The sequence below is a fragment of the Phyllostomus hastatus genome, unplaced genomic scaffold (assembly GCF_019186645.2).
Source record: "Phyllostomus hastatus isolate PE091 unplaced genomic scaffold, TTU_PhHast_1.1 phas_contig_1162, whole genome shotgun sequence".
Classification (NCBI taxonomy): Eukaryota; Metazoa; Chordata; class Mammalia; order Chiroptera; family Phyllostomidae; genus Phyllostomus; species Phyllostomus hastatus.
The window spans coordinates 3,539,140-3,558,605 of record NW_025333537.1 but is presented as its reverse complement, the minus strand read 5'-3'; the positions used below and the strand labels follow the sequence as shown (position 1 = coordinate 3,558,605).

At 56.9% G+C, this 19,466-nt stretch overlaps 1 protein-coding gene across 1 annotated transcript in view; it reads right to left on the bottom strand.

The window, feature by feature from the left end:
- GCN1 (GCN1 activator of EIF2AK4) overlaps window positions 1–19,466 on the bottom strand; it is a 56,707-nt gene that overhangs the window by 14,754 nt on the left and 22,487 nt on the right. Inside the window, exons 18-40 of the mRNA XM_045841667.1 lie at window positions 19,159–19,318; window positions 17,983–18,172; window positions 17,767–17,891; window positions 16,910–17,088; window positions 16,350–16,443; window positions 15,119–15,232; window positions 14,804–15,002; window positions 13,476–13,631; window positions 12,835–13,016; window positions 11,535–11,615; window positions 11,038–11,181; window positions 9,902–10,029; window positions 9,579–9,768; window positions 9,299–9,369; window positions 8,485–8,650; window positions 7,982–8,176; window positions 6,716–6,962; window positions 6,205–6,326; window positions 5,805–5,919; window positions 4,692–4,871; window positions 2,299–2,519; window positions 351–419; window positions 13–151 (exon numbers count right to left, since the gene is read on the bottom strand). Coding sequence (XP_045697623.1) covers window positions 13–151; window positions 351–419; window positions 2,299–2,519; window positions 4,692–4,871; window positions 5,805–5,919; window positions 6,205–6,326; window positions 6,716–6,962; window positions 7,982–8,176; window positions 8,485–8,650; window positions 9,299–9,369; window positions 9,579–9,768; window positions 9,902–10,029; window positions 11,038–11,181; window positions 11,535–11,615; window positions 12,835–13,016; window positions 13,476–13,631; window positions 14,804–15,002; window positions 15,119–15,232; window positions 16,350–16,443; window positions 16,910–17,088; window positions 17,767–17,891; window positions 17,983–18,172; window positions 19,159–19,318 — 3,467 coding nt within the window. The remainder of the gene's footprint in view (window positions 1–12; window positions 152–350; window positions 420–2,298; window positions 2,520–4,691; window positions 4,872–5,804; window positions 5,920–6,204; window positions 6,327–6,715; window positions 6,963–7,981; window positions 8,177–8,484; window positions 8,651–9,298; window positions 9,370–9,578; window positions 9,769–9,901; window positions 10,030–11,037; window positions 11,182–11,534; window positions 11,616–12,834; window positions 13,017–13,475; window positions 13,632–14,803; window positions 15,003–15,118; window positions 15,233–16,349; window positions 16,444–16,909; window positions 17,089–17,766; window positions 17,892–17,982; window positions 18,173–19,158; window positions 19,319–19,466) is intronic.

Sequence of the window (19,466 nt, the reverse complement as noted above, 5' to 3'; positions counted from 1 at the left end):
CGCCGGCCTCACCCTGTGCAGCGCCAGAGCGGTCCACGGAGCTCTGCTCATAGGTCAGCGTCTCCATCAGCCACGGCAGCAGGTCCTCAAAGCATGACTCCCCCATGCCCTTCACCATGGCCCCGAGCGCCTTTGCAGACACCGTCCGCACCTGTCAGGTAACCGAGAGCAGGGGTGGGGAGGAGCTGAGGGTTCAAAACTAGGTGACCAGGCAGGAACAAGGAGGGGTCCCTCAGGTCTCCTTCCCTTTACCAAACACAAAAGCAGCTTACAGGAAATCCTCAGGAACCAATTTTTCTGGGGACTGGGCTGCAGTGACGAGCTCCTGCCGCCTCTCCTCCCAGACTCACCTCAGGGACAGGGTCCAGAAGAGAGGCCTTCAGGCCCGGCGTCACACTTGGCAGGTAAGGAGCCAAGTCCTGCAACAACACAGACGTGACTCAGGGGGAGGCCGGGCCCTGCTTTCTCCAGGACCCGCTCTACCAGGGACACTGTGCTCACGACACTGCTGACAGGGAGCACTCGGCAGGGGCGCTCCCAGACAAGGCGGGGAAGGGCACTGCTGGTCCCTGGAAGGGCGCCGTGGCCCATCTTCAAGAGGTCGGCAGAGCCACCAGCTACAGCTCAGTGTTCTCGCCCCTCCTGCCCTTCTCTTAAAACTGAGGCCTGCCCCACCTCTGGAATCTACAGGAAACTATTTCTGGTGTTCTCCTTTCGGACTTGCATTATCATTTTCCCTTTAATTTTTTTATAAAGATGTTATTTATTTTTAGAGAGAGGACAAGGGAGGGAGAAAGAGAGAGAGAGAAACATCGATGTGCAAAACATCAAGGAGTTGCCTCTCACTCACGCCCCAACGGGGCACCTGACCCGCAACCTAGGCATGAGCCCTGACTGGGCATTGAACCAGCGACCTTTCAGTTTGGGGGATGACACCCAACCCACTGCGCCACACCAGTCAGGGCTCATCTTCCTTTTCTTCACCTTAAAAGGTTTACATCTCTTAATATAGCAGTCAGCTTTAGGGAACAGTTTTAAATATAGAAAAAACCTTATGTTCATAACAGCAACAGTTAAAATGCAAAAAACTCTGGATACTATATGACCAACGATAGGATTATGTAACTTATAGTATATAAACTTGTTGGATACATAATTATTAAAAATCAGTTTTGTGAATAACTCACAAGCTTGGAAATAAGTTGATGTTCAAGAATATGATTTTTTAGCCCTGGCTGGCATAGCTCAGTGGATTGAGCGTGGGCTGCGAACCAAAGTGTCGCAGGTTCAATTCCCAGTCAGGGTACATGCCTGGGTTGCAGGCCATGAACCCCAGCAACCGCACATTGATGTTTCTCTCTCTCTTTCTCTCTCCCTTCCTTCTCTAAAAATAAATAAATAAAATCTTAAAAAAAAAAGAAAAGAATATGATTTTTTAAATCCTCATCCCAGGATGTATTTACTGATTTTCAGAGAGAGAGGAAGGGAGGGGGAGAGAGAGAGAAACATCCATGTGAGAGAGCTACAGCAATCAGCTGCCTGCTGTACGCGCCCCGACCAGGGCTTGAACTCACAACCTAGGTGTGTGCCCTGACCGGGGGTCAAACCCACAGCCTTTTGGTGTACGAGCTGATGCTCCTACCAACTGAGCCACATGGCCAGGGCAGGAATATAACTTTTTAAATGTAATTTAAAAAAAAAAAAAGAAACATTAACAGGAATTGCTTTAGTGCTGAAGGACTATGGCTCCTCCACAAAAATTTTTTGTTTTTCCAGGTTTTCAATTTCCCAGATTTTCCGGGATGAGCCGCCCTCCCACTGTACTCCTGCCCCGCAGCTCAGTGAGCCAGGCAGAGCTGAGCAAGCGGTCACACGGGCAAGGCCTCGGGAGCAGGTAAGCAAACAAGGTCAGGTCCATCTCCCCTCGTTTCCTGAGAGGCTCACGGAAGGGAAGGCTGGAAACAAGAACACGCTGCAAGCAGTCAAAGCCTCGGCCACTTTCCCCACACTCCTGAAAGGTCAAAGGTGAGGCTGGACCTTTCCTGCACTTCAGTCTATAGGAGGGGCCCGCGGTGAGGGGCCTCCCCCCGGGCTGAGCGGATAGGGACTCAAACGCTGTGCTGCGAGATGCCTGGAGAACCTCAATTCCCACCCTCCACCCCAAAATGCTCTGGGTCTCCTCCCAAACACAGTCAGGGACGCAGTGCCCACACCCCCCTACGCCGCCTGTGCAGGGACTCTGGGCCCTAAACCAGCGTCCCCTGGTCCGCCCTGCACCGGCCCCAGCTGGGCTGCTACCTTCTGGTCTGTCAGGGAGTACATGTTGCCAATGATCTGGGCTGCCATCTTCCGCGTGTCTGTGGAACGGTCCTGGAAGGCCCTCTGGACGATGGGCATGATGAGGGCCAGGGACGGCGCGTCAATGAAGTGGACAAACTTGGTGTCCAGCAGGGTCTGCAAGCACTTCTGGGTCTTCCTGGAGGGGTCCGTCAGGGCATCCAGCAGGACTGGGGCAATGGCTGCGTGTCCAAACAGAAGAGAGGCTGCTCTGTAAGAGTCTGTGGTGTGGCAAAGCCACCGGGCCCCCAGAACCAGAGGGATCGGAAGAGAAGGGAGTCCGGGTTAACCGCTGCCAGAAGCCCCTCGAGTCACAGCCCGGGAGGCCGGCCTGTCTGCAGAGAGCAATCCTCGCTGCGAGAGCAGGAGCTGGCCCGGAGGCAGCAGCTGCCGGCCCTCTGCAGGGCGAGGGTGTGCGCCGGTGGGACCCTGCGGGCTGGCTTCCCTGGGCACCGGGTTGCATCCCAGTGCCGGGCCCCACAAGACTGCTGCTCAGGCACCTCGGACCTCATTCTGAAGGCGGCGGCCCAGAGTGGTTTTGTGAAAGAACTTCTGAGACACCAAAACCAGCGATGGGAGTGAAGTGCACCACGCTCGGAGCAGCTACGCCCAGATAGGATGAGCCCTCAAGTTCAGGGCCATCAGCCCCGCAGGAGGAATTCCAGGAGGAAAACCTGGTTCGTCTTTCCCACAAGCCCAGGAAGTTCAGCCATTATAAAGCCCATGTTGCTTGTCAACAATTTTTTTAAATCTAATGACCCGATTTAAAAATAGGCAGAGGATTTGCACAGATCTCCAAAGAAGATATGCAAATGGCTAATAAGCACAAGACATTGAACATCACTAGTCATTAGGGAAACGCAAATCAAAACCACAAGGAGACGCCACTTCACACCCATGAAGGCGGCTGTAGGCACTGTTGGTTTTGCAGACAACGACAGTGCTGGCAACTGGAATCCTGCTCATGTGCTGCTGCTGGGAGTGTCGACGGGTACAGTCGCTGTGGAAAACAGTCTGGGGGTTGCTCGGAAAGTCAGGCACCGTAGGACGAGCAACCCCACTCCTGGGTGTCTAACCAAGAGAACTAAAGACTTGCGCACAAATGTTCCCAGCAGCACTGGGCTTAACAGCCAAAAAGAGGAAACAACCCAGGTGACCGTCAACGAATCAGTAAACAACACGTGGTCGGTCCGTGTGCACGATGGACTGTCCCTGGGTCACAGAACAGGATGCAGCACTGATACAGGCTACGACATGGGGGAACCCCGAAAACACTATTCTAAAATGCCAGACACAAAGGCCACATATAGTATAATTTACATGACAGGTCCAGAAAATGCAAACCCACGGCAAAAAATAGATTTGTCAGGGGCTGGGGGTAGGGGAGGAAATGAAGAGTGAATGCTAATGGGTATGAGATTTCTTTTGAGGGCGATGAAAATGTCCCAGAACTAGAGAGTGGTGATGCTTATGTATAAAAACCACTGTATTATACATTGTTAAAAAGTGAATTTTATATTATGCAAATTATATTTCAATTTTTAAAAAAAAACAGGCTGGATTCTCAAAACGAAGCCACTTCTACTCATTTGGCGGAGACGAGGCTATGCCGGGCCTTAGATAGCCCCGGGGCCGTTGGACACTGCAAAGAACAGCAACACAATCCAAGGGTACCCATTCATCCCTTAAAAAACAGAAACAAACAAATGACAAAACCCACCCTTTTCTGAGCGAAAGAAAAACCCAGTAACTCAGCCTGGGCTGAGCGGCTCTGGGTGGCACTGAGACTCCCGGCTGCCGCCTAAAATTCCACACGTGAGGCGCTGGTCGAGGTGGCTGGCCAGGCTTCGTTTCCGGAAATGAGCCTCTGCCCGCCACTCCAGAAAGCACCACGGTCGAGAGCACAGGGCAACAGTAAAGGGAAGGGGACCACCTGCCCCTACCTTCCCCTCTCTCACAGTCTCCTGCCATGAGCTAGGCTGGGAAGTCCCCACAGACCCTAACGCTGTGGATGCTGCTGCTCCGGTCCACAGCTTGTCTTCCGAGTCCATTGACCTCAGGGCTCGGCTCAGCACACAGGGCTCCCTCAGTCAAGGTGCTTCTGAGCCGACGACTCAGTTTCCCTGCCTGTGCCGCCAACGACAACCGCTCCAGACAAGCAGGAAGACCCACCACTTCCAAACTACTTCTTGTTCATCATTCTAGAAAAAGGGCTTCCCAGAATTTAGAGTGTACTTCACTGTGAACATATCTGTCCTCAGAGGGCAAACATCTTTGCTGAATGAATGCGTGCCCCCTGCAGTGTCCCGGGACAGGGAGGAGCCAGGGCCGAGGCCGCTGTGGGAGAGGCCTACCCAGGATCTCCGGGTTCCTGATGACGGAGCCGATCTGCCGGAGCGCCTGCTGTCCGGCCTTCTGCACTTTGACGTGGGAGTCGGTCAGCACCTCCGTGAGCTTGGGCACGATGTTGGGCAGGCAGGACGACAGCTGCTTGGGGGCACAGTAGGCCATCGCCCCGAGCAGCTCCACCGACCCTGCAGACGGCACAGGCCAACAGTCACCTGGGCGGGCCGCCTGGAAGGGACAAGCAGCCTGCTCCTCTGCAGACTGCGCTCACGCAGACCCCGGGCAGAGGGCAGAGGGCAGAGGGCAGAGGGCAGAGGGGACTGGCTCCGGCAGAGACCAGGACCGGGGAGATTGGCTTGGTCCTGGCCTCGCTCCACGGCCAATTCACTCAACTGAATTTCTCTGGCCTGTCCCCTCATCCGCAAGTGAGGACACTGACTTAGATCTGTGATTTTTCAAACTGGAGGGCAAAGCCTGAAGGACTGAGGGGAAACCAGGTGAGAGGCCCCAGACCTTGACCCTCCCCAGACCACAGTAGCTCTGCTTCTATCTCTCTGCACATTAGGATCCCAGGTAAGACTACAATTTTTAAAAAAAGATTTTATCTATTTATTTTTAGACAGAAGGGAAGACAGACAGAAAGTAAATGAGAGAATATCCATGTGTGGTTGTCCCTTGCACGCCCCCTACTGGGGACCTGGCCTGCAACCCAGACATGGGCACCAACTGGGAGCCGAACAGGCGACCCTTTGATTTGCAGGCCGGCACTTGATCCACTGAGCCACACCAGCCAGGGCAGATTACAATTTTTAAAAGGGGTCTAATGGGGCAGGGAGTTGGGGGAAAGACTTAAAAATCACAGAACTAGCCACAGACCAGCTATAAAACTCTGGGCTTTCCTGATTTAGTGCCGCGGCTTCTGTCGGAGGCCTGTTCTTTGCACATTCAGCAAAGAACACAGACCAGTGAGGGGCTGGGCTGCCTGCTGGCACAGAGTCTCGGCCTTACCCCCGGGCCCGGGAGCGCACACACAGGACAAGCGTCGTGGCTGCCTGGAACCCCTCCCTGAGAGCAGTTTTCGGGGCGGGAAGTTGAGACAGACACAGAAGGGAGCGGCTTACCGGCTTTGGTCCTCCAGGACTCCTCCTCCAGGGCGGCCAGCAGGGAGGGGAGCACCAGCTTCACGCCGTGCGCACTCAGGTTGCTCATCACAGCCTTGGCACAGTCATCTGCAGCCTCGAGGGCGGAGAGAAAACGTTCAGGGGCCCCCTCACCTAAGCAGGGGTCAAGGCCTGACTCGAGACCAGCCGTTCCCCAGGGAACCAATACTTCTTGAGGGGTCTACTGTGTCGGACCCCGAGGCCTGCAGGTACAGCTGAGGAGGAGAGCCGAGGCTTCTCACGTCATAAAGCTTCAGACTTTTACTGAGAAGCAGGGCAGTCCACACCGATAACTGGGGCCCAAGGTACGGGCGGGGGCTCTGGCAGCAAAGCAGGTCTCACGTGCAGCCTCGGGACTTACCTCACGCACATACTGGTTCCCATCCCCGAAGCACAGCAGCAGGTGGGGCAGCACGTGCACCACGTACGGCTCGAAGAGCTTCCCCAGCATGGTACAGAGCATCTCGAAGGCAAAGAGGGCTCCTGGGGGAAAGAAGGCAGGGCAGCTGGGGCAACCTCCCCGCCACCTCCTCGCCCTCTGGAGACACTCAGGGCAGCCGTGGGCCTGAAGTGCTGCCCCACGAAGGCGCAGCACCCTCTGCCTCCCTCAGCAGCACGGATGCGGCTGAGCAGGAACGGAGGGAACAGGGGAGCATCGTCACTTCTTGGCACTAACAGGCAGAAGGGCAAAACCTCTCCCAGCTAAGACATCGCTGAGTTAGAAGGTCCAGGCCACAAAGCAAGAACCAGATGGCACGAGTCACACACAGCTGCCCCTCTGCAGCACACTCACAAACATCGCCCCCCAGAGGGGAAGGGAAGGCCAGTTCCTACCGCCGGCTGCCATGGGGACCGAGCTCAGAGACCCTCACCTTCTCGCCGGCGGAAGTTCTTCTTGTCCTGGATGGCATCGGTCAGCGCTGCCATCATTTCCTGCTGCTTTAGTGACAAAATGCCCAGGCCCTTCACCAGGCCCGCCAGCCCGTACGCGGCCCCTTTGCGCTCGGCATACTTGTCTGACTCCAGCAGCTGCTGCATCAGCCTCTGGATCATCCCTCCGGCATCCTCCTTGATGGCTGGCACGAGGGGCGGCAAGCAGCTGGCCACGGATTCCTGGACCTAAGGGAGGGGTCGGCCTTGTCAGGAACCACAGCCTTCCCTGGTGGCTGACACAGTCCTGCACGGCACCTCCCCATGGATGCCCCTGAGCCCCATCTCAGCCACTGCCTGTCGGCCAACACAGGACGTCAGAAACGCAAACAGAGTAACATACTCATGTATGACATGGCCCCCATCGGCTCGCTCACTACACCTGCCTGTGACGAGAACAGCAACCATCATGGTGCTGTTTCTGGTCCGAAGAGAGAACCTAGGCCTGAGTGGGTAAGAAACTCCAGGAAGACTAAACCCACTCAGAGTAAGATCCAGAAAAGAGCATGCCACTGTGCCCCCACAAAACCGGCCCACATCTCCCAGTTTCTCACCCTGTCCAAGCCACCCGGAAATCAGGCTGGGCCTGACAGGGCCAGGACCAAATCGAACGGAACCAGAAGACGCTGGCAGTCGCACCTCCCAGCCACCGCGCGGCCAGCCCAGCTCGAGAGCAGAAAAGCGTCCTGCTACCGGGGCCCAGGCAGGACCTCTGCAGGCCAGGTTTTCTGACAACATATTTGACCACAATTTTGTGAGGCTGCATTTGATGAGGGCATTCTGGGTGGTCCAGAATGCAAACTGCAGAAAATATATGTGAATGTGTTTTTCAAAAAGGAAAAAAAAATCCCTGCACTGTGGCTCAGAGGCTGAATTAAAAGGCCGATGAAGCATGTAACAAACACGGAGAGAAGCTCAATACAAGGCAACCAGTGGCTTTTTAAATCTTCATATCCCTAACACCAAGTTTATGCCAAATGCAAAGAAGACTGTTAAAAAATGAATAGAAAAATCGAAACTATCTAGGAGGTCTACCAGAACAAAGAAACAAAATAATCCCGTTTGGGGGCGCTCTTGACTGTGAACCAGGCTGTGCTCTGAGGGAGGGGACAAGTCTGTGCGGAGAACTGGGCCTTCGGGCCCCTGGCACCCAGCTCCCCCCCGGCAGCCCACCGCCCACCCGCAGTCCGGCCGCAAGCGGCAGGCACCTGCTGGGATGGGGTGGAGAGGGCAGCGATGAGCTTGGCAACGATGGGCTTCACTTTGGGGTCGCTCTTGTCCAGGTGCTTGGCCAGAGAGCCCATCAGGACCACCACGCTCTGCCGCACGGCGTCGTAGCTGGCGTCGTTGGGTGCATTCTTCAGGAACTCCTCGAACACCGGCAGCAGCGAGTTGACGTTTTCCTGAAAAGCCAAGTGCGGCCAGGGCTTCACTTCACAGCAGCCCTGCAGGGGATGGCAGTCTCTGCCCCAGGACCAAGCCCCGGCCGCTCCGGGACAGCCACCCTGACAAGCCCACCAGCAGTGCCAGCGGCGCTGCCAGTGTTCTGGCAGGACTGCAGCTGACTCTGAGGAATCTAACTCCCTCTGGGGGTCTTCCTCGGTTCAAAATAAACACAAACGGAATCCTCCAGGGGGCCGGTGCCGCACCAGGATTGCCAGCACTCAGCCTCCCTGAGTCCCCCCGGCCCTCAGCTGGCTGGAAGCCTTACCTTCCCATGGGCATTGAGTGTCGCAAGGGCTGCATCCAACATGCACTTCCGCACATCAGGGTTCCGGTCATTGAGGGCATCAGGGACAAAAAACTGAAAGAGCGGCTTCACCTGAGAGCTGTCCAAACACTGGGAGAGCTTGTTCAGGGCCAAAGCCAGGCCACACCTGGGAAAGGAATGGGAGTGTGTCGGGGGATGAGAGCCAGCCACGGGTTCCTCTGTGCTGGGATCTGGCCCGGTGAGTCACAGGAGGGAGCCTGCCAACTGCAAACCCTGCTGTGCAGGGAAGAGCTCGGCATAATCCCATTGGCCAGCGCTCACCCCCTGGTCTGCACAACGGTCTGGCACAGCCCACGTGCCCAACAGAAACCTGCCATCTATCTACCCGGAGTCTCCCACCTGCAGGGGACCAACTCTGCCTCCATCTCCTCACGTGAGTGCAACGCCTGCCCCTCCACCTCCAGGGCAGACTGTGGGAAGAGAGGTAGGGAAAGGAATTGGATGTGAAAACACTCGGGAATGGGCCTATTCTACAAAGGCAAAGAGCTGCTATTGTTTTTAGCTACAGAGCAGTAAGAAGGTCCCCAAGGACCTCCGAGGACACAGAGGCTGGAGGAAAGAAGAAACGTGCCCAAGGCCACATAGGCTGGGAGAAGCCAGCATGTGAATTCAGGTCTCTCTGACTCACAGGGAGGTCTAGTCCTTTCCTGCCACTCTTCAACTGACCTGTGCTGCCTGCTCGCATCACCCAGCCCAGCCAGCTTGCTGCCTCTCGGCAGTTCTGAGGGGAACAAGAGCACAGCAGCTGTTATACCTGGCTTCCCACTGATCCGGAGGCGATTCTGAGATAACTCGTCCCAAAGCATCCAGCACCGGGGGTGGCCGCTGCAACAGAAAGGTTGACAAATGAACTGCAGTGCTCCTCCCAGCCAGGCCGAGCAAGCCAGCCACCTGCGGGTGAGGCTGCGGTCATCACAGCCACCCTGAGCCGCCACAGTGAGCTCCCAGACTCCTGTCTGGAGCAAGTTAGAGGCTGAGCAGAGTCCAACCCACACTCTCACCACTCGGACCACTTCCGGGCAGAGGCTACTCACATAGAGCTTCTCCTGGTAAATCTCCATGAGCCTGCCCATGACCTCGGCCGCCTGCCGCTGGTAGCGTGCCACGGCCTGGGAGAGGGCTTCGGCCCCGGCCTGCCTCACAGCTGCTTCGTGATAGATGACGTCATCGATCAGCAAGGCGCAGAGGTCCGGCTGCAGGTCTAGGCCCATCATCGACCAGAGCCTGCACAGACCGAAGGGTCGGGGCTGGTCAGACAAGGGTCTGTCTTGCCTGCCCTGCCAAACGCCACCGCCCAGCCCTTCCCTTGCCATAGGCTGAGCACGCCGGGTGCAGCTGCTTCCTAGGCGGCTCTCACCTCTCCGCCAGCTTCCGGATCTCCTCCTCCTTGTCAAACTTGACCACCCAGAGCCTCCGCAGAAGGTTCAGGCCATTCTTCTCGTCGGTGTCAGGCGTTGGCAACACCATGTGGAGTTCCATCAGCCCCTGCACCAGAGCGGGATGGAGCCACGTGAGGCACAGCCTTGCGAGGCGCCTCGACCTGCCTCCTCGCCTCACTCTAGGGCCGTGCTGTCCAAGACGTAGCCCCCAGCCACACATGGGTCTTCAAAGTTATATCAACTAAAACGAACTACAAGTCCTCATCACACCAGCCACATTTCAAGTACGCAATAGCAGCATGCTGGATAGCAGCTACCACACTAGACAGCACAGACAAAAGTATTTCCGTCAACACAGAAGTTCACTGGACATCACTGATCTAGGGAATGCCATGAATCAGCTCCACTACTAGCTGCTGTCTCTTCAGACGGCTTCTCTCTCTCTCTCTCCCTCTCTCTCTCTCTTTCTCCACTACTAGCTGCTCTGTCTCTTCAGACAGTCTTTCTTTCCCTCCCTCCCTCCCTCCCTCCCTCCCTCCCTTCCTTCCTTTCTTCCTTCCTTCCTCTTTTTCTTTCTTCCAATAGTTTTTCTTTTGTGAAATGATAGCATGCGGTGGTAGAATCTTTTCTAATGTAAAATTTTTTAATTTAAGTCTAAATATGCCAGACAGACAAAATCTCAAAAGGAAAGGACCTTCACTTCCTGTTGTTTTTAAGAAAAGACATCGGCAGCAGGAAGCTACAGCCTGGCGTTTGGGAACCACTGTCTCATATTCCAAATGGATCCTTTAGTTTTTGGTCCAAAAATACCAGGAGAAGCCAAGGGCGAGGCAGTGGGATAAACTAATCCTATGAGTCATATCTGTCCTATAAAAACACTAAGATCCACATCCCAGTTTACAAATCAGGTGAAGTCTTCCAAGGAAGGAAAAGTAAAACAGCCGTGCAGCAAAACTGCTTAGTCATTCCGATTCCAAGAATGACGCTGACCCACACCCCGCCACCTCTCCTCTCTGCCTCCCAGGCACAGGGCACAAATCTGAGGCCTCTCCCATCAGCTCAAACCCTTGCACAAGGGAGGCCGCAGTGGCTCTGCGAGGACGTGAGCACGCACCCGGAGTGCGGTGTCCCGCACGCTGGCGCACGGGGACTGCAAGGCACAGAGCAGCACGTCCACCTCCTCCTGCTCCGCGAAGGCACAGCCTTCCTTGCCGCTGCTGCTGGCACACAGGGTGGTCAGGGTGTCTGAAGCCAGAACCTAAGGAAGACATCGATCCTCTGGGCTCAGTTCCACAGAGTATTTACTACTACGGAGTCAGGCAGGGGGCCGGGCAATGGGCTACGGGGCCAGGGAGGGGTCTGGACTGAGAACGCCCACCCCACAGCCCAGCTAGGGCTAAGACCCCAGCTCTGGGGCAAGGCCAGTGGCAGAACCCAAGCTGAACCCTTCACTAGCTGAAAACGGTGAGGTTGTCTCTCAAAAGCAGCCCTTTTGCTCAAGTGCAAAAGTGAGGGCTAAGCAAGGGAACTAGGACTCAACCCCACACACCGGGACCCACGATCAGAGTCACAGACTGAGTCCCAGCCACAGCCCACTGAAAACCAAATCACCTGCAGGCGAGGAGAGCCCGACCCGATCACCCCAGTCAGGAGGCGCAGCATGGCCACCCGAGGCAGCAGCTCCGGGCCGTTCTGGGAGGGAAGAGCAGGTAAGGCAGGTGAGGCTGTGGGGAAGGGCTGTAACCCAGCCCTGTGGCACATAACGCAGCATCCGCTCGCCCACCGCGTGGCATTCTGGGTTTCTTGGCCAACTCCACGGCAGAAACCCCAGCAGGTTCACAGCTAAACCCACACTAGCCAACCCCAGTGAACCAGGATGATCCTGAGGGACTCAAGAATTAACTAACTCTGAAACTCCCTCGAAATTCACAGGAAAAGAAATACAGGTGGCCCACAGACATATGGATACTTAACTTGACAAGTAAGTAAAGAAACGCAAAATAAAAGGAAGTGCCATTCTCTCAGTCATTGTTGGCGAGATTAACAGTGTCTGAGGCTGCACTCCCTTTGGAGAAAAGGGAACCTAGTAAAGCTGGAGCTCAGAACATGGTGCATCACCTACCAGTCCCACACCCAAGACTCTGTCCTATGGAAATGCTCACGAGAGTGCACCAGGGGCATATTCGTACAAGGGGGCACACCACAACGCAGTTCAAAATAAGGCGAAGTTAGAAACCACCTTAAAAAACGGTGCACCCGCAGCACTAAGTCCCATGCAGCCCGTACAGTTGGTCAGGGTGACCCACAGGCACCGCCGGGGGCGGAGACCCAGCGCAGAGCCCCAGGAAAGAAGAGGTGCGATCACCTTTGCTCTGCTGAGCGTGGCGTGAGTTCTGTGTGTGCAGTGAGTTCTGCGTGTGCACAGGGAAGAGTCCACAAGGGTCTACCCGCAGTGGTTCGCACACGTTACCTCTGGAAGTGGCATTTCTTTTTTTGTTTCTTTATTGTTGGAATTTTTTAAAATAGGTGTGCACTGCTGTGGCAAATTTTTAGAATATAATCTATTCCAAAGAAAACCTCTCAATAAACGAGGTGCAGTCTCATAATTATAAGCAAACCAAAGGGAGAGGGACCAATACTGTCTTCTGAGTTAGAAACAAAACAAACACTGTAAGTTGGTGCAAAAATCCTTCAACCTCCTCAGGTCAGAGGCTCTCAGGCACCGGCGGCCTGCACGCTGCCCCGAGGCCCTGGCAGCTGCAGGAGGAGAACGCCTGGGCTCTCCCCCCAAGGGCTCTGCAAGCACACGCTCCGCTGCCCCACCAGGACTGCCCACGGGCCAGGAAGTGTCGAAGGCCCCAGCCTCCCGACCCCCCTCCGGCCAAAGGGAGAGCTCAGCTCCCCTGCCAACCTCATCCACACGCCCAGGCGGGTTGCTGGGTGAGGCCCTCAGCTGGGCGTGGACAGTGAGGATCTGAAGAATCTGGGCCATGCGCTCTTCTTCCTCCTCGCTGCGGTGGGGCATCTCGGTCAGCACCATCTTCAGAAATGGGAAGACTAAGGAAAAGGCTGGCGCGGGCAGGGGCGCAGCATCTGTGAGCAACAAGCAGAGACGACCCTGACCCTGCAGGCAGGGCAGGGCACCAGGCGCCGCTGCCTCGATTTCCATCCTCAGGGCCAGTGGGGAGGGCTGCGGCCCTCTCTGACACGGAGAAGCACACGGGACGACAGTGGGTGGCCCAGTTCTGAAGCCAACCCCGCTCCCACCCAAACACTGCCCAGCTCCAGAACGAGAGAGTTAAAGCAGGCAAGTGGGTTCCAGCGACAAAAAGGAAACCGTCAGTGGGGGCTACAGCGCCTCGCAGAATACCAGGACTGGGCTCGGAAATCCTCCACCTGCTCCGACTCCCCCGTTTTTCAGATGAGGAAACCAAGGCCGGGGAGCGGGGAGACCTGCCCATGGCCACAGCCTCAGGAAGCCCCAGGGGGTGAGGCAGTGCACTCACTCCCTGTACCAGCTCCCATCACCCCCCTTCCTCAGGCAGCCCTTACCTGGCTCACTCTTGCCCACCCTGCTGGTGATGGTGTGGCTGTGCAGCAGGGCCACCGCCCTCTTCACGGCCACCGGCAGCTCCTCCTGGCACCACGACTTGTCCAGGGCACACTCTGGCCTCAGCAGGCGCAGAGTCACGTGGCTCACCAGGGTGCCTGCGCCCGAGAAGAGAGACCGGCAGGGGATGAGCCGCACGGACAGAAGAACCTGGCCCAGCGCAGAGGGGCCACGTCCCTCTGACTTGACTCCGCCGTGCCAGAGAGTCCCTGACCTAAATTTTCATCTCCTCGTCAGGACTGCACCGAAGGGGAGGCAGGCAGGCGCCGTCCTGACACTAAGATGCGAGAAGCACACAAGGGCAGGCACGAGCCCCTCGAGGCCATCCAGGCACGGGCGAAGCTCCTGGGCCACGCCCTCCGCGCACCAAGCCCCGCTGGCCAGGTAACGGTCTGGCAGGCTCCACCTGCGCTGACCCAGAATGGCTTTCCGGACTCATTATATTTGAAGTCCAGTTTTCAATTACAGTGTACGTTCAGTATTACTCCCCATCAGTTTCAGGTGTGCAGAATAGTAGGTGATCCTCACACACCTCACAGAGTGTTCCCCTGGTACTCCCAGTGCCCACCTGGCACCCCACACAGTTATCACAGGGTTACTGACGGTGTTGCCTATGCTGTTCCTTACGTCCCCGGGGCTGTTCTGTGACTTCGCACCTGCACTTCCCAATCCCTTCGCCTTTCTCACCCAGGCCCACACCCCGGCCCTCCGGCGACCATCAGCGGTCTGTTCTCCGTCAGACTCATTTTTCCAGAACTCATGGTCACTCAGTGCGGTTCCCACATTCCAGCTGCACCCGGGGGCATTCCCTTAAGGCCAGGAAGGAAGTCTGCTCAACTCCCGGCCGCCCTACCCGGTCTCTGTTTCACCGGGGCCAACAGGAGCTGAAAACCAGAGCGCTCCTGTCACCGCCACCTGGCCGCTCAGGAGCTCTGGGCTGCACGGACCAACCACGTGGCACCGAACCACCCCTGCTGCCACCGAGTTTCTGACTGCTCAGGCTTAAACTGCTGTAGAAAGGCCGCACCGACCAGTGTCCACACCCCAGGCCTCAGAGGGAAGGCACGGCAGCATAAACAGGACAGAGGAGAGGCCCCACGTCCCCCTACAGATACGCTGCTGCAGGCTCCCAGGCTGCTTCCACGTGGAAACAAAGGTCAGTAGTCAGTAGCCTAAGTCACCACGCAGCTCCCCGCCATGTTCAGGGACACCCCCGCCCACCTCCCAACCCACCCAGGGCCAGGCCCACAGCCAGTAAACGAGGACTGACCCAAAGCCTTGAGCCGAGGGGGCATGACACAGGCAGCCAACGACAGGAAAGGGTTCTTGATCCGGGGAGCGGCCAGGGGAGACTTCAGCAAGGGCAGGAAAGAGTCGACCAAAACAGGGATGTACTGGGTCAGGCCGGACGGGTTCTTGGCCAGGATGGTGTCCAGCAGCCCTAGCGCCGCCTCCAGCTCACCGTCCAGCTGCAAGCAGATCACCCCGGAGACAGGTCAGAGGGGCCCTGCTCCAGGACGGCGCGAAGCGGGCCTGGGGCACCCAGCACACTCACAGACGGAGTGTGGCGGTGTCGGCCACTCACCTCCTGCAGCCGCCTCCGGATCTGCGCCTCCTTGTCCAGCTGCGCCTGCAGCATCTCCTTCTGCTTGCTGGTCAGCTGCACCTCCTCCTTGATGCCTTTCTTCTTCTTTATCTCCTAAAGGCAGCGAGCACAGCAATTCCATCTCCAGGGAACAGACCTCGCTCCCCACCACGGACGGCGAGCTCGGCGCCACGGTCAGCACCATGCCAGCTCCCAGTCTGGGACCTGGGCCCCAAAACCCAGCGGGTGGCCTCCTCGCCCCACCTCCCATGAAGCCCATAGCCACCCGGATCCTACAGAACAGGGACAGCAGTAAAGAAGCGATTTTTTACTGGATTCTCTACTGACAAACATAAGGAAGGCCTTTTCATGTTAGAGAAATGAAAAGTTTCTCAATGTGCTAAGAAGAGCATTCTGGTCCACACAGCTTCAGAATCAAAACTTCAGCCTCGCCTCCTGCCCTGTCCTTCCCCCAGTATAAGCCCAGGGCTAGAAAGGGCCAGGAGAGCACTCATTCACTCGGCGAGTACTGCCTGGGCGGCACCTGCACTGCGCCGCGCACACTGTCCATGCGGGGACACCGTGGGGAGTGAGACCACGCCCTGCCCTCAGAGGGCGCACAGAGTAGTGGGTGAAGACGGCCAATGAACATGCAACCAACTATGTAAACAGGACGACTTCAGACCACGGGAAATGCTGCCAGGGGAAGAAGCATGATGCGCAGTGAGCAAGAAGGGCGGGGTCTACCCTGGACAGAGTGAGCGGGGTGGTCACCTCTCTGAGAAGCAGACATGTGAACACGTGGGCTGAGACGTGGAAGACAAGAACCCAGGCTCACAACGACCAAGGGAACAGCAAGGGCTCTGAGACAGGGAAGCACCGCGCATGTTCTGTTACAAGCTGAATACAGCCACCGACCCATGATCCCCCGGGGCTGGGTGCAGAGGCATGAATTCAAGCAACAGCACTTAGTGAAGGAAATGTGTGAACTGTGACTGGCACCCAGCAGAGAGAAAAATATTTCCCTTGAGGTTGGAGTACAAAAAGCTACTAAGAAAGAGTAAGTCAAGGGTGAGGCGGGATGCCCCCCAGAGGGGAAGGGGCATCAGAGGAGCGTGCCACTGGCCTCAGAATGACCCAAGGGAAGAGTGTATGTGCAACAGGAAGTGCCACCAGCTCGGGGCCACCGAGCTCGGCCAGCACCCCTTGTGCAATGCCTGGGTGTACTCACCTCCTTCAGCTCCAGCTCGATAATCTGCTCCTTGAAGGAGTACGCCTTGTTCTCTCGCTTCATGTTGGCCTTTTTCATGCTGTCCTGCTGGGCGCTGAAACAGCAGGGCAGGTAATCAGCCAGGCTCAGAACTGCCACCTGCCCTGGCCGGGTGGCTCAGTTAGTTGGAGCACTGTCCCAATACACAGAGGTTGTGATTCAATCCCCAGTGAGGGCACATGCAACCACTGAGTGCATGGGCAAGGGGAACAACAAACTGATATCTCTCTCCCTCTCTCCCTCTCCCCGCCCAATAAATAAATAAATAAATAAAACACACGAGTCCCATCAGCCTCCCACCAGCTGTGAAGTCCCAGGTAGCTTTTAAGTAGTATGCACCAGCAAAGTGCTGAATACTCAAAATGCCCTTGCTGAAGTGCATGCCTGGAACAGAGCAGGCACTTGCCCAACGAATGGAGACTTTCCTTCATTCCTACAAAAGAGGCATCATCTCCATCCTATACACAAGAAAACTAAGGCTGGGGGAGGAATGGCAACGGAGCCCACGAGTGGCATCTCACCCCTGGATGATGGATTTGTCGTACAGCTCCCCGGCAGGGGTCTGCATGATGGCAAACTCCTCCCGAGTCACCTGGAGCAGTGCGGGGTTCTGCACGGAGGCAGTGATGGTGCTGATGAGCTGCGGGAGGACCCGGTCTGGGGACAGGATGGAGAGGGAGCCCATGGCGTTCATGGAAGACTGCCGGGCAAACACAGGCGCGGTCAGTGTGCACCAAGGCTGGCACTGGAAAGGGGTCCCACCCGCCGAAGTGCCCCTAGCAATCGACTCTGCTTCTTCTTGCACCTGCCTGTTCTTTCTGAGTGTTACCCACGGCAGTGGAGAGCGGTAGCAGGTGCCTGCCTCCTCAGTGAGCCTTTACTACTCGTCAGAGGTGGGCATGTAACCCAGACCAAAAGGACTGGCCCAGGGATGAGCAGAGTACCCAAATCAGGCCAACCAGGCCGGTGAGACCCCAGACCAGCTGAAATGGCTGGAAAATGAAGGCCCCACCCACTGGGGTTTATGGGGGACAAGCTATACGCCTGGAACTCCAGCAGCTGTCCTGCTACCAGAACGGGCAGCTGGAGAATGGAGCCCACGTCATGGAAGGCAGAGAGACACAAGCAGAAGAGACACACAGAGTAAAAGAGACACCAACAACAACATCCTGACAATGACATCGAGTCCCTGTCCAGGCAGAGCCTGGGGCTTAGCAGCTAAATGAGGCAGCACATTCCCCTTTGCGCTCAAACCAGTCTGCATTTTCTGTCACTAGCAACCCAAGGGTCCAAACCCGCATTTCATCTCCACCCGTTTCTTTGAAGTCCCCTGCGGGCACTCTGACCGGAGGCCAGAACCAGCTCCTGTGCCAATCACCTGGTTCAGGGGACTCTGCGTGGTGATCCTGGGTACGATCTGGTCCAGGTGCCTGGTGATGAAGGCTTCGGGGTCAATCTTCATTCTGGCCAGGAGTGCTGGCCAGAGTCCAGCCTGCGCCGCCACTGAGGAGCAGGGAAAATTGAGGCCTTCTGCTGGGCGCACTCACACCTGCCCAGCACGGCCCGACCCTCCCGGCCCGCGCCAGCCACGGACCTAAGGATGGGTGGTGGGAGATGATGAGCATCTCCTGGGCCAGCTGCTCCGTGTTGGCGACGTCACCCTCCAGCCCGGGCACGCCGGAGATGAGGCACAGGGCCTCCTGAAGGACCCGCGGCGGCACGCAGGCCTTGCCCATCTCAGCCACCTCCCCAGTGTCAGCCACCAGAGCCTCTAAGGGCAGCACCTGCGAGAAGACAACACGTGACCCCCACTGCCCAGAGCCCTGTGCGGGCCTGACGCACAGTGATGCACGGCTGCCTCCCACTCGTGTCGTTCTCAGGGGTCCGAGCTCGAGTGGAGACTGACGCCCAGCTCCCTGCGCTGGGGCCCGCCGGCGGTGAGCCGTGCCTGGAAGGAGGAAGCACCGTGACTCCACACCAGGTGAGGGAAGAAGGCAACAGAAACTGGTCCAGGAGGCCTCGCCCGAGACCACAGGTCTGTCCCGGGCCCGCACCCTCAGGGAGACTCAGGGAGACTCAGGGAGGCTCAGGAAGGGAGGGAAGCCGGGCACAGAGGGCACTGAAAGAGGACGTGGGTCTTCGGGGTCAACTCCCAGTTCTGCACCCAGCCGCCGAGACACTACGCCAATCATTTTGGCTCCTGGAACCCTGGACCACTCATATGAAACAAGGGTGGTAAGCCTATCTGCCTTTTAAAGATGCTGTGAAAAATCAAAAGGGAAAATGGCAGAAAATGTTTTAAAAATTATCAAGTACTTTAAAAATATTAAGTGTCACTCAATTACTCGGGAATAAAAGGCTGAGCTACACATCGAACAACATGGAGAGTCTTTAGAGAGGAAAAGGAATTAGAGCGGACCCTTGAGCACCGTGGGTTTGTAACTGGACCCACAGTTCAAACCACGCTGATTGGTTGTTCAAGGGTCAACTCCGCACACGGAAGTCCACATATGCACGGCCGACAGGAGTTACAGTCGAATTTTCGGCTCTGAGAGAGGTCGGTGCCCCTAACCTTCGCCCTGCTCAGGAGTCAACTCTATCCGAACTCGGTATATTACTGGAGCTTAAGGGCAGGGGGAAGGTTGTGGAATCACAGAGACTGAGTGAATGAGTGAGAACGGCCCAGGAGCAGGCCCTCCAAAACGCACGGCATGAGCAGGGCTGGAGAGGCGGGTCTGAGAGCCCCGGCTTGCAGCCCAGATGCCCTCACCTTGTGGGAACTGAGAACAGTCTTCAGCTCCTCCAGGAGTCCATACGCCAGCTTAAAGCCCCCGAGAGAGGACAGCAGCTTCCGAACCGTCTGCTGGGCCTGCCTGCGCACGTGCCAGGTGCGGCTCAGGAGCACCGCCACCAGAGCCCGGTGGTACTGCCTGCAAGGACAGGGCGAGACCGTCCTGGTGGAAGGCCGGGCGGGGGGTTCTCCACAGCCAGCCCTCCCACCCCCGGCCCCGGCACCCCCATTTCTCAGGCTCCTGCCAGGTTCGCCTCCCTTGGCCCAAGGGGAAAGGTAAGCGAGCC